Source organism: Microcaecilia unicolor, chromosome 7 (genome assembly GCF_901765095.1).
Source record: "Microcaecilia unicolor chromosome 7, aMicUni1.1, whole genome shotgun sequence".
NCBI classification, from domain to species: domain Eukaryota; kingdom Metazoa; phylum Chordata; class Amphibia; order Gymnophiona; family Siphonopidae; genus Microcaecilia; species Microcaecilia unicolor.
In genome coordinates this window covers 15,194,983-15,210,027 of record NC_044037.1, presented here as the reverse complement: position 1 = coordinate 15,210,027, position 15,045 = coordinate 15,194,983, and the positions used below count along the sequence as shown (strand labels likewise).

The window sequence follows — 15,045 nt, the reverse complement described above, 5'->3', positions numbered from 1 at the left end:
ATGTACAGATCAGCAGGACCCAAAGCAGGCCAAACCAAGTAAAGTCAGAAACAGCACAGTTTATACCTAATTGTTCCACCATCCTTAGGATTCACCTTTGGGTTTAAAAAACAAAACCATGCGCATGTAAGGACTGGATAAACTAATTAAAACAAAGTTTAAAGCAAATGCCCTTAATATGTAATACTTGGTAGCAATAATGAAACAGTGATGGAATTAGCAAGCAGCCTGAGCCAACACATTTATTTTCCATTGAACATAATTAACTTTGTATGAACTTGGATGCTAATAGTGTGCTGACCTAGACAATGTTGGCAGTCATTTTTGGCGGTTGACACAGCTGAAGGCGTTCTACAAACGAGCTGTTCAAACAGCGGGTAATATAACCTGATTGTTTATTCCACATCTTTGTTAACTTATTATCTTGCTGACCTATAGGAGTCCCTTGACCCCTGATGCAGGCGTTCGTACGCCGAAACACGGACCGTGTCAGGTCTCCATTATAAATAAAGGACTACATTTTTCTCAATCCTGAAGGCCCAGTGTTTGCTTTGTTTGTTTGTCTAGACAATGTTGGCACATTTAGACTGACTCTGGACTTCTGCATGAAGGTAGCTCTGCTCTCATTATTCAATATCTGTCTTTTAAATATTAGTAATAAAAAAAATATCAAGTGCATTTTTATAATATACCACTGCAATCCACAAAACAAAAGGAGGAAGTTCCCTCTTGCCATCTTTTTCTTTTGATCTAAGCACAGAAAAAAAAGATTTTAAATGCTCCCAGGTTTCAACCTAATTCATATTGATGTGAGATTACAAATGTCATAAATAAATTGATAGATAGATAGAAACTCTGAATGTTGAGCACCTGATTTTCATAACATGATGTCTGATTACGATTTATAACAAATTACTACCCTATGAAAAGTTATTCCGTTATTATACTTCCTCTGTGTACATCCGTATTCTGCACATAAGTACGTAAGTACATAAGTATTGCCACACTGGGACAAACCAAAGGTCCATCAAGCCCAGCATCCTGTTTCCAACAGTGGCCAATCCATGTCACAAATACCTGGCAAGATCCCAAAAAAGCTCAATATGTTTTATGCTGCTTATCCCAGAAATAAGCAGTGGATTTTCCCCAAGTCAATTTAATAATGGTCTATGGACCTTTCCTTTAGGAAGCTGTCCAGACCTTTTAAAACCCTACTAAGCTAACCGCCTTTACCACATTCTCTGGCAACGAATTCCAGAGTTTAATTACACATTAAGAAAAATTTTCTCCGATTCGTATTAACTTTATTACTTTGTAGTTTCATTGCATGCCCCTGAGTCCTAGTATTTTTGGAAACAGCAAACAATTCACGTCTACCCGTTCCACTCCACTCATTATTTTACAGACCTCTATCATATCTCCCCTCAGCCGTCTGTTCTCCAAGTTGAAGAGCCCTAGACGCTCCAGCCTTTCCTCATAGGGAAGTCATCCCATCCCCTTTATCATTTTCGTCACCCTTCTCTGTACCTTTTCTAATTCCACTATATCATTTTTGCGATGCGGCGACCAGAATTGAACACAATATTCAAGGTGCGGTCGCACCATGGACCGATACAAAGGCATTATAACATCCTCACTTTTGTATTCCATTCCTTTCCTAATAATACCAAACATTCTATTTGCTTTGTTAGCCGCTGCAGCACACTGCGCAGAGGGTTTCAACGTATCATCAACAACGACGCCGAGATCCCTTTCTTGGTCGGTGATTCCTAATGTGGAACCTTGCATTATGTAGCTATAGTTTTCAGGCTCCTTTTTCCCACATGCATCACTTTGCACTTCCTCACATTAAACGTCATCTGACATTTAGATGCCCAGTCTCGTACAGTCCTCTTGTAATTTTTCACAATCCTCTTGCGATTTAATAACTTTGAATAACTTTGTGTCTTCAGCAAATTCACTAGTCCATAAGATCATTTACGGTGAAGCCCCAGCGTACATGTCTGATTTAATAGACCTACCACCTAGAAACGCCAAAAGATCATCCCGAACTCACCTCAACCTTCATTACCCAACCTGCAAGGGCTTGAAGTACAAGATGATACACGCGTCAACCTTTTCCTACAAGAGCATGAAGTCTTGGAATACATTACCGCGCAACCTAAGAATGATTAACGAACAAGCCTCCTTCCGTAAACTACTGAAGACACACCTGTTTGAACAAACTTACGGAAAGAGCCAAAACACATAGAGACCACTCACTGTTCACAATGCAATACACATCCACATCTGATCCATCATCCCTTTATCCAGTCAATCATACATTCATCCACGGAACTACGTACACTATACGTCTAGGTGTCTAATAATGCTCTTTTTTCCTATTGTCTCCTTCTAATGTTTCTATGTTGTTGTCCCATTGTTATACTCCCAATGATATTCGAATGTCTCGCACAACTCTGTTCAATGTAATCCATAACCTAGTCGTAACAAATGTATTTCTATTATTCAAGTCTTATTGTAAGCCACACTGAGCCCGCAAATAGGTGGGAAAATGTGGGATACAAATGCAATAAATAAATAAATTGCCTCACTAGAATCCTGTGCAGAAGGAATGGATCCTCAGGAGCTTAGTCCAGATCGGGAGGCAGGGCTGGTGGTTGGGAGGCGGGGATAGTGCTGGGCAGACTTATAAGGGGTCTGTGCCCTAAAGAGCACAGGTACAAATCAAAGTAGGGTATACACAAAAAGTAGCACATATGAGTTGTCTTGTTGGGCAGACTGGATGGACCGTGCAGGTCTTTTTCTGCCGTCATCTACTATGTTACTATGTAGTTACTTATTCCCATCTCCCAAGCCAGCATGTTTGAAAATATTACCAACAATAAAGAACGACAACGTGGATGCAGCAGCGCCGCTCATAAGTTGCTTGCTTTGTTTTGAGTGTACGGCAATGACGGCTGCGCGGGGAAAGGGAAACAGATTGACCAAATTGGATGCAACGTTTTGACGTCCCTTCGTCTCTTGTTTTATCCACCCTCTAGTTGTTCCAGTCTTAGGCGTTGCAGTCGAGAACCGAGAGCCGGAGCGCGCAGCCGCAGTACAGGCCCCAGCATCCGAGCCCGCCTCCCTCCCGGCAGGTGCCGCACAGTCCAGTGCCGAGTGTGGGAGCGAGAAGCGCCGCGCACCTTGCAGAGCGAGCAGTCGAGCGCTGATGAGGTGGGAGGAGGATGCGGCTGGGCTGGAAGATGGCTGCGTCCAGGGGGCTGCGCTGTTGTCAGCGCATCTTCTCCTGGGTCCCTGTTCTCATCATCACCGGGGTCGTGCTCTGGTCCTATTACGCCTATGTCGTCGAGCTTTGTATAGGTAAGAGGGGGGGGGGGTCTGGTCGGCCCTTTGCTCTCCCTTTCTGCGGTGAACCAGGAAGTGTGCGCCCACCTTCTCTGAGCGTGACAGTCATGGTGACAGAATCACATTCACAGCATGACAGTCAAGAGGTACCGAAAGACAGCTTGTGTGGCACAGAGCAAAGCAGGAACAATGACAGGCAAATAGAGAAGAATTAGAATTTCGTCGTCAGGAGACCGATGGATCATTAGCACATATGCAATGAGGCATATTTTCAAAGCACTTAGCCTCCCAAAGTGCTTTGAAAATACGCCTGATGGTCTTTTTCTGTAAAAATGTCAGAGCATACTGGCGACTTATTTGGACAAAAATGTGTCTTATTTTTCATTTGCCTGTGTCCATAGGAGCCAACTTTTCAAAAATTATTGGGGGTGCTAAGCCCAATGGAAATAACCCCTCACTGGACACATACAAGGAATTTTCTCAATATTGGGGGTGCTCAAGGACCCACAAAGTCGGCTCCAATGCCTGTGTCTATGGAAATCTCATATGAAGTTGTGATATTACGAGCCTCTGCCCCTAATATCCCTCTTCTAGAGTCCGATGAGAAATTGTTCAATATCTTGTTAGCAGTCGCTTTACATTGAATTGTTTCAAATTGGAAGAATAATGTGAATCTCAATTATAATGAATGGTGGAGTTATGTCTGTGTAATACAAAAGTATGAAGCACTCCTTGCCCGTAAACATCATAGTCTGTTTTAAAGACTTGGGCTCGCTTAGATCTATTTTGTCTGGAATCTCATAGCACTGCTTGACCTTTTGCCTTGCCTCTTAGTATTTTCATGGAATGTTGGTAAAGTTATTTTTTTCCTCTCTTTGTTCTAGTGTTACTATTGTTTGATTGATTTGGTCTTTTCTTTTATGGTGTATGTTTTGGAAACCTTCAATAAAAATATGAATCAAAAAGAAAAAAAGAATTTGTTACACCTACTATAGAAGTAAAACAAAACAGAGAAAAAAGTAAGATTACTACTACTACTAATCATTTCTATAGCGTTACTAGATGTACGCAGCGCTGTACACATTATATGCAGGTACGTTATCTGTTCCTAGTGGGCTCACAATCTTAAGTTTTGCCTGCATTAACCATTAGACTACTCCTCCACTCCGTCCTGAGTCTTACCTAAAAGATGTGGCAACCAGGCAGATTGCGGACTGTGTTAATCTGATTGAGGCTTGGATCAAGTCACATTAGTTAAAGTTAAATACAGGAAAAAAAAACCACACATTTTTGTTTGGAATGATAACATTTTAAAATGTTGCTTTCAAGACTAGTTTAAAAATTTTTGGAGTTATTTTGATACCTTTTTTTATTAAATTAGTCCAATAAAAAAGGTATCATCATATTTTCTTTTCTATGTTTTGATTTATTTCTGTTTGTTACCTTTCAAAGTGGACTAACACGGCTACCACACCACTTTACATGTACGAAAAAAAGACCCTAGACACCCAGTTAGATTTTAATAAACTCGACAGTCATGATCATCTTTGTGCCACTCCACCCAGAACAATGTAAAAATGAATAATTGACTGTCATACAATTTAAATGTTAAACTTTATATGGGTAATAAGGGCAATTTCCAAACTCCATTTACTTAAGTAAAGGGGTATTTGGAAATTCCTACTCTTCCTGTGTGCAAAAGTATGTGCTGATGGTTGTTTGAGATAGTTGGTCTATCAGGACTATCACTTTTCTTTGCAGCTGTTTTTAAAGATTCCCTAGGCAACTGCCTAGTTTTCCTTAAAGGTTTTGCCACCCCTGCGCCAGATGCTTCCCAACATATGCCCCTGTGGTCTTTGCATACTCCTTTCTGATTCTTCCTGTTTTTATCTTGAATATTTTTCAACCATCCCATCTGAAATTGTCACCCTTTATCAAAGGCAAAATTATTCTCTTTTTATGTGCTGTCAAGTAGATGCTGTCTCATGGCAACCATATGGATAATTGTCCTGAGCTCTGTTCAGTCTTCTGTCAGATGTCTAATTGTTGATAGAGGACCACTGTATTGATCTATCACATTGCTGGTCTTCCTGTTTTGCACTGACCTTCATCCTTGCCAAGCATGATGGTTTTCTTTAATGGTCTTTCTCTTTGCTGAAGTGTCTGAAGTATGAAAGTGAAGTCTAGTCAAACCTAAGCTTTCCTTAGATTCTCAAAAATCTCCTCCAGTACTGATTAATTTGTTCTTTGGACAGTCCACAATATATGCAGTATTCTTTGCCAGTACCATAATTAGAAGGCATTGATATTTTGCTTCTTTCCTGTCCAACTTTCCTGTCCATATAACTTTATTGAAAGTACCATAGTTTGAACAAGTCAAATCTTTGTTTGCAGAGATCCATCTCTGCATACATGTGATGATCTTGTCTAGGCCCTTTATAGCTGTTCTGCCAAGAGAATTACAGTACAAGTCCAAAAATCCGGCTACCAGAAATCCAGACCACCTGAGAATCCAGATCCTTTGAAACTGAGAAATCTGGACCACCCGAGAATCCAGACTCTGTGAAACCCACAGCTGTAAAGACTTAGGTGTGGGACCGTTTTCCTATGCACATTACTCCTGCTGATCTCCCTTCTACACAGGAAGTTTATGTCATTGGGGACAGGACTGGCAAACCTGGGGAAAAGAGACTTGGAGAGAGAGAGACATTGGATCGGGGGAAGAGAGACAGAGAAAATATCTATTTTTTCTATGACCCACTTCAGTTACAGTTTTTTCTTGAAAGTAGAAGGGTTACCAATCCAGAAGTTGTGGGTCCTTTATTGTGAAACTGTAGAAATAATTGAATAAGTTATCCTGCTATTTCCTTTGTTCCCTTTATTTTTTCCTTTTACAGTACCATCTTCCTTTGGTTTTTAATTCTTAATGCCCCTCTCCTAATGTGGTCTAATTCAATGAGACATAATATTTAAGTTTCTTTGTGTATTTTTTTCTGTAAATGTACCCATTTTAATAAATGAAGCATTCTGTGGACTTCTTTTACAAAGCACTGCACATTCACATTCAGCCCACTGCTATTAAGTAGCACCGCTTTGTAAAAGGAGCCCTGTATTTGTTAATGTATAAATCAACAAAATTTGCCTCTTCTTCCTCTTCTTCTCGTCTTTATTCTTTCTTAAATTTGAATTTTAAAAGTATTGCCCGAGAATCTGGAAAGTCCGAACTGACCCAATCCCCCCATCAGTTTGGATTTTTGGTCTTGTATATGTTGTTAGATTTCTTGTCTTCTTTTGATTATTTCTATTGCTTCTCCATCAAGGATGAAATTATTGATTTTTACCAGTTGTCAGGATCTTTGCCTTCTTCCCATTAACGTGCAGGCCCATTTTGAGACTATCTTCATTGATCTTGATAATCAGATGTTTCAGATTTGTCTTAATTTGTCAGCCAGTAACATGGTATCATCTGCATACTGGAGGTTATTGATGAGTCTTCTGCAGATTTTTATATGTGGGGTTTCTTCATACAGTCCTGCTTCTGTGATGCATTATTGCCTTTTCTGAGCAAGTCTGTTTTTGCTGTACAGATATTCCCTTTCCGGCTGCCTCTCCTCCCTCCCAGCACACTTAACTTCTCCAATCTGGCAAGAGAAGGAGCTGCACACCTGCAAGTCGGGCTGCTTCCTCTTCTGCTGCCTTGGTTTCTGGCGGTTTCTTTAAGCCGCGCAGCTGTACAAAGGCCCACAAGGCTCAAAGGAACAGTTGGGCTTGGGAGAGCAGAGGAGCAGGAAGCAGCCTGATGTGCAGCTCCTCCTCTTGCTGCGCTGGAGCGGTGTGTGTACAGGGAGGGAAGCAGGGAGTTGGGGAATGTTGATGGTATGTAGGGGGCTGAAAAAAAGGTGGATAAGGCAGAGGCTGGAAAAAAAGTGTATAGTGGGGGGGGGGGGGCTGAAAAAATGGACGGCGTCTGAGGGTGGCTGGAAAAGGTGGATGGAGTGGGGGGAGGTGGGAAGAAGATTGATGAAGAGTGTGTATGTGCTATGGGAATGGGATGGAAGTCTGCAGGAAGGTGCATGGGAAACTCCTGTGGTGATGGTGAAGAGTATTTCATGCTTGGTGGTGGGGGGGGGGGGGGGGGGGGGAGAGATGCCAGCTCTTATAATGGGAGAATTCTGCAACAAAAATTACAAATAAAGTGTGCAGAATTCCCTCAGGAGTAATATAGAACAGATATTTATTTATTTACGGGGAAAGTTTGCAGCCTTGTCATACACCTTTGCTGATTTGGAACCATTCTGTTTCTCCTTGTTGCATTCAAACAATCTAAAGATTGTGAACAAGAACTATTAGGTGTTCTGGTGGACCCATGCTTCTTAATGCAACCCAGTTTTTCATGATTTACACAGTCAAAAGCCTTGCTGTAGTCAATGAAACACAAGTAGATATTCTTTTGGTATTCTGTTGTCTTTTCAAGGGTCCATCTCGCATCCACAATGATGTCTCGTGTTCCTTGCCCTTTTCTAAACTCTGCTTGAGCTTCAGGCAGTCTTTGTTCCAGGTATGGTTGTTGTCTCCACCGAATGATCTGAAGTAGAGTCTTGCTGGTGTGTGGGATCATTTCCACAGTTAGTTGGATTACATTTCTTCAGTATTGGTATGAACACAGACTTTTTTCCTGTCAGTTGGCCATTGTATTGTCTTTTACATTTCCTGGTGGAGCCATGTAAGAATTGTAATAACAGCATCTCATTGCTGGAATGCGTCAGTGAGAATACCATCTATGCCTGGATCTTTGATAAAGCTTTCAGTGCTGCTTCAATTCCTTCTTTCATCTCCAATGATTCCTGATTGTAAAGGGCAGGTTGAAACGACTGTTAGTCCACTTGATCTTCATGGTACAGTGCATTCTTTCCCCTACTACTACTACTATTTAGCATTTCTATAGCGCTACAAGGCGCACGCAGCGCTGCACAAACATAGAAGAAAGACAGTCCCTGCTCAAAGAGCTATGTAATAAAAGTGAGCCAAGTATAGGACAATCAAGCCATTGTGACATCACTGATGAGGTTGGCTCTTATTGGTGGCCTGAGGCATTATGACATCACAATATTAGCTCTGGTTACAAGAGACTACTACTACTACTATTTAGCATTTCTATAGCGCTACAAGGCGTACGCAGCGCTGCACAAACATAGAAGAAAGACAGTCCCTGCTCAAAGAGCTATGTAATAAAAGTGAGCCAAGTATAGGACAATCAAGCCATTGTGACATCACTGATGAGGTTGGCTCTTATTGGTGGACTGAGGCATTATGACATCACAATATTAGCTCTGGTTACAAGAGACTACTACTACTACTTATCACTTCTATAGCGCTACAAGGCATACGCAGCGCTGCACAAACATAGAAGAAAGACAGTCCCTGCTCAAAGAGCTTACAATCTAATAGACAAAAAATAAATAAATCTTCTTAGCATCGTTAAAGTGGATCCTTGAGTGTCTTACAGTATCCGATTCTAAACTGGAATCTTCTCTTTAATTCTCATAGCTTTAGGTTATCAATAGAAATCAAACAAAATAAAACATGGAAAAGAAAATAAGATGATACCTTTTTATTGGACATAACTTAATACATTTCTTGATTAGCTTTCGAAGGTTGCCCTTCTTCCTCAGATCGGAAATAAGCAAATGTGCTAGCTGACAGTGTATATAAGTGAAAACATTCAAGCATTACTATGACAGTAAAATAGATACTATTGGAGATTCTACATGGAATGTTGCTACTATTGGAGATTCTACATGGAATGTTGCTATTCCACTAGCAACATTCCTGTGCAGGCTTCTGTTTCTGTGAGTCTGACGTCCTGCACGTACGTGCAGGACGTCAGACTCACAGAAGCAGAAGCCTGCGCGGCCACATTGGTGATCTACAAGGGCCGACTTCTACATGGAATGTTGCTACTATTGGAGATTCTGTTGCTACTATTGGAGATTCTACATGGAATGTTGCTACTATTGGAGATTCTACATGGAATGTTGCTATTCCACTAGCAACATTCCATGTAGAAGGCTGCGCAGGCTTCTGTTTCTGTGAGTCTGACGTCCTGCACGTACGTGCAGGACGTCAGACTCACAGAAGCAGAAGCCTGCGCGGCCACATTGCTGATCTACAAGGGCCGACTTCTACATGGAATGTTGCTAGTGGAATAGCAACATTCCATGTAGAATCTATAGAAATCAAACAAAATAAAACATGGAAAAGAAAATAAGATGATACCTTTTTTATTGGACATATCACACTAGCGTCAAGGGTTTTAATTTTCAGCCGTATTCCCAGACTAACATCAGACTAACATTATCAATAGAAATCAAACAAAATAAAACATGGAAAAGAAAATAAGATGATACCTTTTTTATTGGACATAACTTAATACATTTCTTGATTAGCTTTCGAAGGTTGCCCTTCTTCGTCAGATCGGAAATAAGCAAATGTGCTAGCTGACAGTGTATCTAAGTGAAAACATTCAAGCATTACTATGACAGTCTGACAGGGTGGGAGGAGGGGGGTGGGTAGGAAGTATGCATGGGATACACGGCTACCACACTCCTCTACTCATAGCTTTAGGAAAGCTGATCTTGTTTTTCCTCTTATATTTTTCTCATTCTATTTCTTGCGTTGTTGACCTATTTCTCTTTATCTTGCCTTTATGGCACATTGGCAATTTCAGCTAAGTTCCCTGACTGCCTCTTTCTTCTGGCTTTAACTTTGAGTAATTTTGAATTTCTTCAGTCGTCCATTTTGGTGGTTTTTGCTTTTTCACCTCTTGTAAGGACTTTTCACTTTCTTATACTACAGCTTTCATGGTTTCTTCTGTAACTCTTCTGGTACTCTGTCAATCAGTTACACACTCCATCTTTAAATTCTGATGACATATTTTTAAGATCGAACTTTGCTGCATTAATGACTGGCTTGCTCATTTTTTGCTTTAGTTTGCATACTAGTAAATCCATGTGTACAGTCACCACTTGTGTTCCTGGAAGGTGGTATTTGAAGTGAAGTGTTGGTCTTGCAGAACACTGTCAGATGGTCTCCAGTTTCTGTTGCTGAGCCCATTTTTTCCACACACTTGGCTACCTTCTCTCTTTTTCCACCTTTTGCATTCTGGGTGCCTATTCTGTCAATTTCAGCTTGTACTTGTTTGTAGAACTGATCAACTTTGTCTTCTGTATTTGTCATCGGCATATATACCTGAATAACAGTTGTGATGATGGGCATTCCTTGTAGATAAACTGAAATTAAGCATTCACTGACTGCACTGTAGGTTCTCGCAAGCTTCTTCTTAATTATAAATGTAACACCATTCCTTTGTTCCTTCTTTGGCTTTAATTTCTGTCATAATATACCATGTGATCCTCAGATCCAGTTGCCTGATGCCAGTTCTTTTCAGACCACTGTAACCCAACAGATCTAGTGCTTTCCCTAGTACTGCTGAACTGTCGGCCTGTGAAACATAAGTTTGCATACATTTCGGATCTTATCCAGACATACCGTCTGGATATTTTTGCCATAACAGAAACCTGGCTCCTTTCTGGGGAAGAGTCATATTTATTCCATTGCTTACGTCCTGGGTTTACAGCTAGCTATTCTACTTGGGTTGGTAAAAGAGGAGGTGGAGTGGCCTTTATTCATCCTCTCTTAAGCTAAAGGATAATCCACAGTACACTGCCCAGAGTCACAAGGAGCTGCCTGTGCCTGAAGTGGGAATCAAACTCAGTTCCTCAGTTCCCCAGGACCAAAGTCCACCACCCTAACCACTAGGCCACTCCTCCACAGATAACAGATTGGTTTTACCCCAGAGATGGGAATCCACTCGTTCATTGGCATTTTACTTTCTTTCCTCTGCGTTATGGATCTCATTACCAAAGTAAATTAGATTAGAAAAGTCTTACACTCAATTTCGTAAAGCACTGAAAACCTATTATTACCAATTTAGCTTTTACCATCAAATGATGCAGAGTCTCAGTAGACTGACTGCACAGGTTCCTAAGTTGTGATGTCTGTCTTTGATATATGAATGGTACAATTGTATGCTTTGTTTGACTTGCCCTCCTGAGTGAGAGATTTATCTTCTTTCGTATCTTTTAATGGAGTTCCTGAATGAGTAATATTTTTAAGGTTTTTTTTTTTGTGTGAACTATTCTGATTTGCCATGCAATAAGTAACGGTATATTAAACAAATAAACGATAAATTGTATGTGTTCAAATTGCAGCAGTTTTCCAACTATGTCATGAATATTGGCTTTATTTTCCCCAGTAGCCTGTTGAGTGTCTTCCAACCTGAGGGCTTACCTTTCAGGGTTATATTGCAGTTTAGTTTGTGGTAAACCATTCATTGAGTTTTCCTGACAAGATACAGAAGTAGGTTGCTAGGCGTATCCTCCACATTCTGTGTGGTTGCTATTGTCACAGAAATGTGATCCTTTGCTGACATTGTCTGTCTGGTATGTCATCTGAGACCTGTTCTCCTTTGGAGAACCTGTCGGTAGTTAACCTAGTTAATCACTGATGCACACAAGCCTATCCTTGGTTTGCGGCTTGTCATTCCACAAGACCTTGCGTGCATCAGTAATGCTGAGAGCCATGCCATTGGTGGGTTTATCATTTTGTATAAGGACCTAAATGCACGTATAGGAAAAGAGTTAGATTTAATTTCTGATCAGCAGAACCGGCATGCATTTCAGAACAAAGAGGTATTACTTTATTGTCTTATAATATCCTAGTTGTTCCTTGTTTTTCTAATTAATATGGATGGAAAGAGACTGTTAAGCTATGTTAATGCCTAGGACTGTTGTACTGTATCAGGTACAGACTTGGATTGTGAGCCCTCCGGGGACAGGGAAATACCCAGTGTACCTGACTGTAGCTCACCTTGAGCTACTACTGAAAAAAGGTGTGAGCAAAGTCTAAATAAATAAATAAGGAAAATTCCTTGGGTACACTTACTTTCAAGTGAACTCTGCACAGGGCCAAAAGTGTCATTGATTATACCATTGCAGCAAACCAAGGGTGGAAGCAAGACCAAGTCCAAATGACCAGCCCAAGCAATAGAGTGAGAGCTTCAAAACAAGTTTATTGGAACCCGACACAGTCCGTGTTTCAGCAACAAGCCTTCTTCAGGGGTCGGGTAACATGAAACTACAGCAGCGACGCCAGAAACATAGAAGTGCTCACCCTGATATAGTGTTATTCCTCAAGGGAGTCACTCATCTGTGTCCCCCTCTCCACAATATTTGTCTTCAGTGGAGTCTTTAGGTGGTTCTTAAGGCTCTTCAGTCGATCCCCTTTGAGCCCCTTCTTTCGGCAACTATCAAAGATCTTACTTTAAAGGCATTTCTAGTTGTCATTTCTAGTTATCATTTCGTTGGCATGGAGAGTTTCAGAGCTTCACGCTTTCTCTTGTAGGGATCCCTTTCTCCGCTTTTCTGACTCGGGAGTTTCCATACAGACAATTCTGTCCTTTTTGCCGAAGATTGTGTCTCCTTTTCATGTCAGTCAGACATGTGTGTTCCTTCTTTTTCCAGGGAGGTCTATTCTGCAGAATATGCTTCCCTCCGACTGTTAGATGTGAAGCGTGTCCTTATGTGCCATCTTACCGCTACCAATGATTTCAGGCGGTCTGATCATCTTTTTGTCCTCTGTGGGACCCCGAAAGGGTTTGCCGGCCTCCAAAGCGACAGTGGCTTGATGGCTTAAGGAGGCTATTTCTTCAGCTTACATTCTGAGGGGTAGGTCTGCTCCCATGCATGTCAAGGCTCATTCTACCAGGTCTTTGGCAGAGTCTAGTGCAATTTTGTTGGCAGAGATCTGTCGGTCAGCAGCGTGGTGTTCTTCCCATTCCTTTCTTAAACATTACCGTTTGGATGTGTCTGCTCGAGCAGATGCTTCCTTCGGGGCCATGGTTCTTGCTGCAGGGATATCACAGTACCTCCTTTCTTAAGGATTTCTTTTGTACATCCCATTTTTACGGACTGATCCTTGGGACATAATGGAAGGAAAAAATAGTTAATCACCTGATAATTTTCTTTCCTCCTTTAGTTCCAAAGGATCAGTCTAGAGCCCGCCCTTCTGTGATGGTTTTGGTTTTTCCGGGTTCTGTGTTACTTCGGGTGTTTGTATTGTTCTGGTTCCATTATTTCAAAGGCAAGGCTGGAGTTTTTTCTCTGGAAGTCACTCTCTTTTTCACTGCTTTGTTATCGAATACTAGCTTGGTTGCTACAGCGCAAGACCTTATGAGGCACAACTCAGAGTTCTCTGTCTCCACCTGCTGGCGGATGGTCACAACCCATTTGTCTGGACTGATCCTTTGGGACTAAAGAAAAGAAAATTATCAGGTAATTAACTAATTTTTCCTTACTGTTTAGACAAACTGAAATCAGTTGTACTTGGTCCTATGAAATCCTTAACATATTCAGTGATGTTATGACTTGACTCAAGAACCAGTGGCCACACCTCCATCACTAATCCCTCCTCCAATCCTCCAGACATCCTCCTCCTGTCACCCCACTCCCCAATTCCTCGAACGCATCTCCAAATTCCCCCCTCCCCCCAAACATCTGCCCAGGCACTCCTCTGACCTCCCAATTTCCCACCCCATTGTAAAAGCAGAATCTGTGCCCTGCCTCTGACATCGCCATCTTTCAACATTGCAACGCCAGACGCCTACCATGGCTAGGGGCTAGTCTGCCAAATTAGGGAGTGCTCGAAGGGGGGAGGAGAAGGGAAGGCGTACAGACACCTAAATGTTGGGTTTTTTTTTTTTTACAACCAGCTTACTAGTTGATCCAAGTAATTAGAAACACCTAATCTCTTTGCTCTGGAGTCAGATAAGAGTTTAATTCTACGTTCTTATTTCAGGAAAATGAATGTTAATTTTATGGGCAGGAAAATACGTATTTTTCCAGATCTAGCTAGAGAAACCCAGGCCAGGAGAAGGGAGTTGCTGGCATTTAGACCAAGAATCCTTTCCCTGGGAGGAACTTTTACCCTTAGATATCCATCTAGATGTATGATTTCTCTAAATGGGGTAAATTACCTTTTTCTCTGTCCTATTAAATTAAAAGATTTTGTCTTAGCTCAAGAGGTAAAACATGACCCGCCTGTGATGTCCGTTCCAACATAGCTGTACTGTCTAGGCTGCAGGATCCCAATGTCCTTCTAGTTCAGTTTAGTGATAAATGTCACATTGTGAGTTTTTTTTCTTTTTAGAATTTCCTAATCTTGGATCCTCCTTTTGTGGACTAATATGATAAGATTTTGCTTGTAATATAAATACTTGTAGTTATGTTCCAAATCTATACATTCCAATGTATGAACATCGTTATGTAATGAAGTTGAAAATATAAATAATAAAAAAAAAAGAAACACCTAATCTCTGGGTAGAAAGCAGAAATTCAGCAAACATATAAAGGCCAGAAATCAGATTTCTAATGCAGTAGTTCATGAGATCTCTTACCTTTTACTGTTTGCCATAAATTATCCCTCCTCTATGGTTTACGTGTACTCTTCACACTGGAGTATGATGGCTTTAGGGCTCTGAAATATGAGGAACTAATGAATCTGATCTCTGCTTTGATGAAGGCAAACTATTTAATCTTCCTCCCTAGAGAATGGATAAGGTAACAGGGACAATAGTGT

The 15,045-nt window shown here is 41.1% G+C and overlaps 1 protein-coding gene across 1 annotated transcript in view; it reads left to right on the top strand.

The window, feature by feature from the left end:
- Positions 1-3,202: 3,202 nt before the first annotated feature.
- ZDHHC15 (zinc finger DHHC-type containing 15) overlaps positions 3,203-15,045 on the top strand; it is a 112,312-nt gene continuing 100,469 nt past the window's right edge. The window contains exon 1 of the mRNA XM_030209931.1: positions 3,203-3,366. Within this exon, the coding sequence (XP_030065791.1) occupies positions 3,231-3,366 (136 nt within the window). The 5' untranslated portion in view covers positions 3,203-3,230. The remainder of the gene's footprint in view (positions 3,367-15,045) is intronic.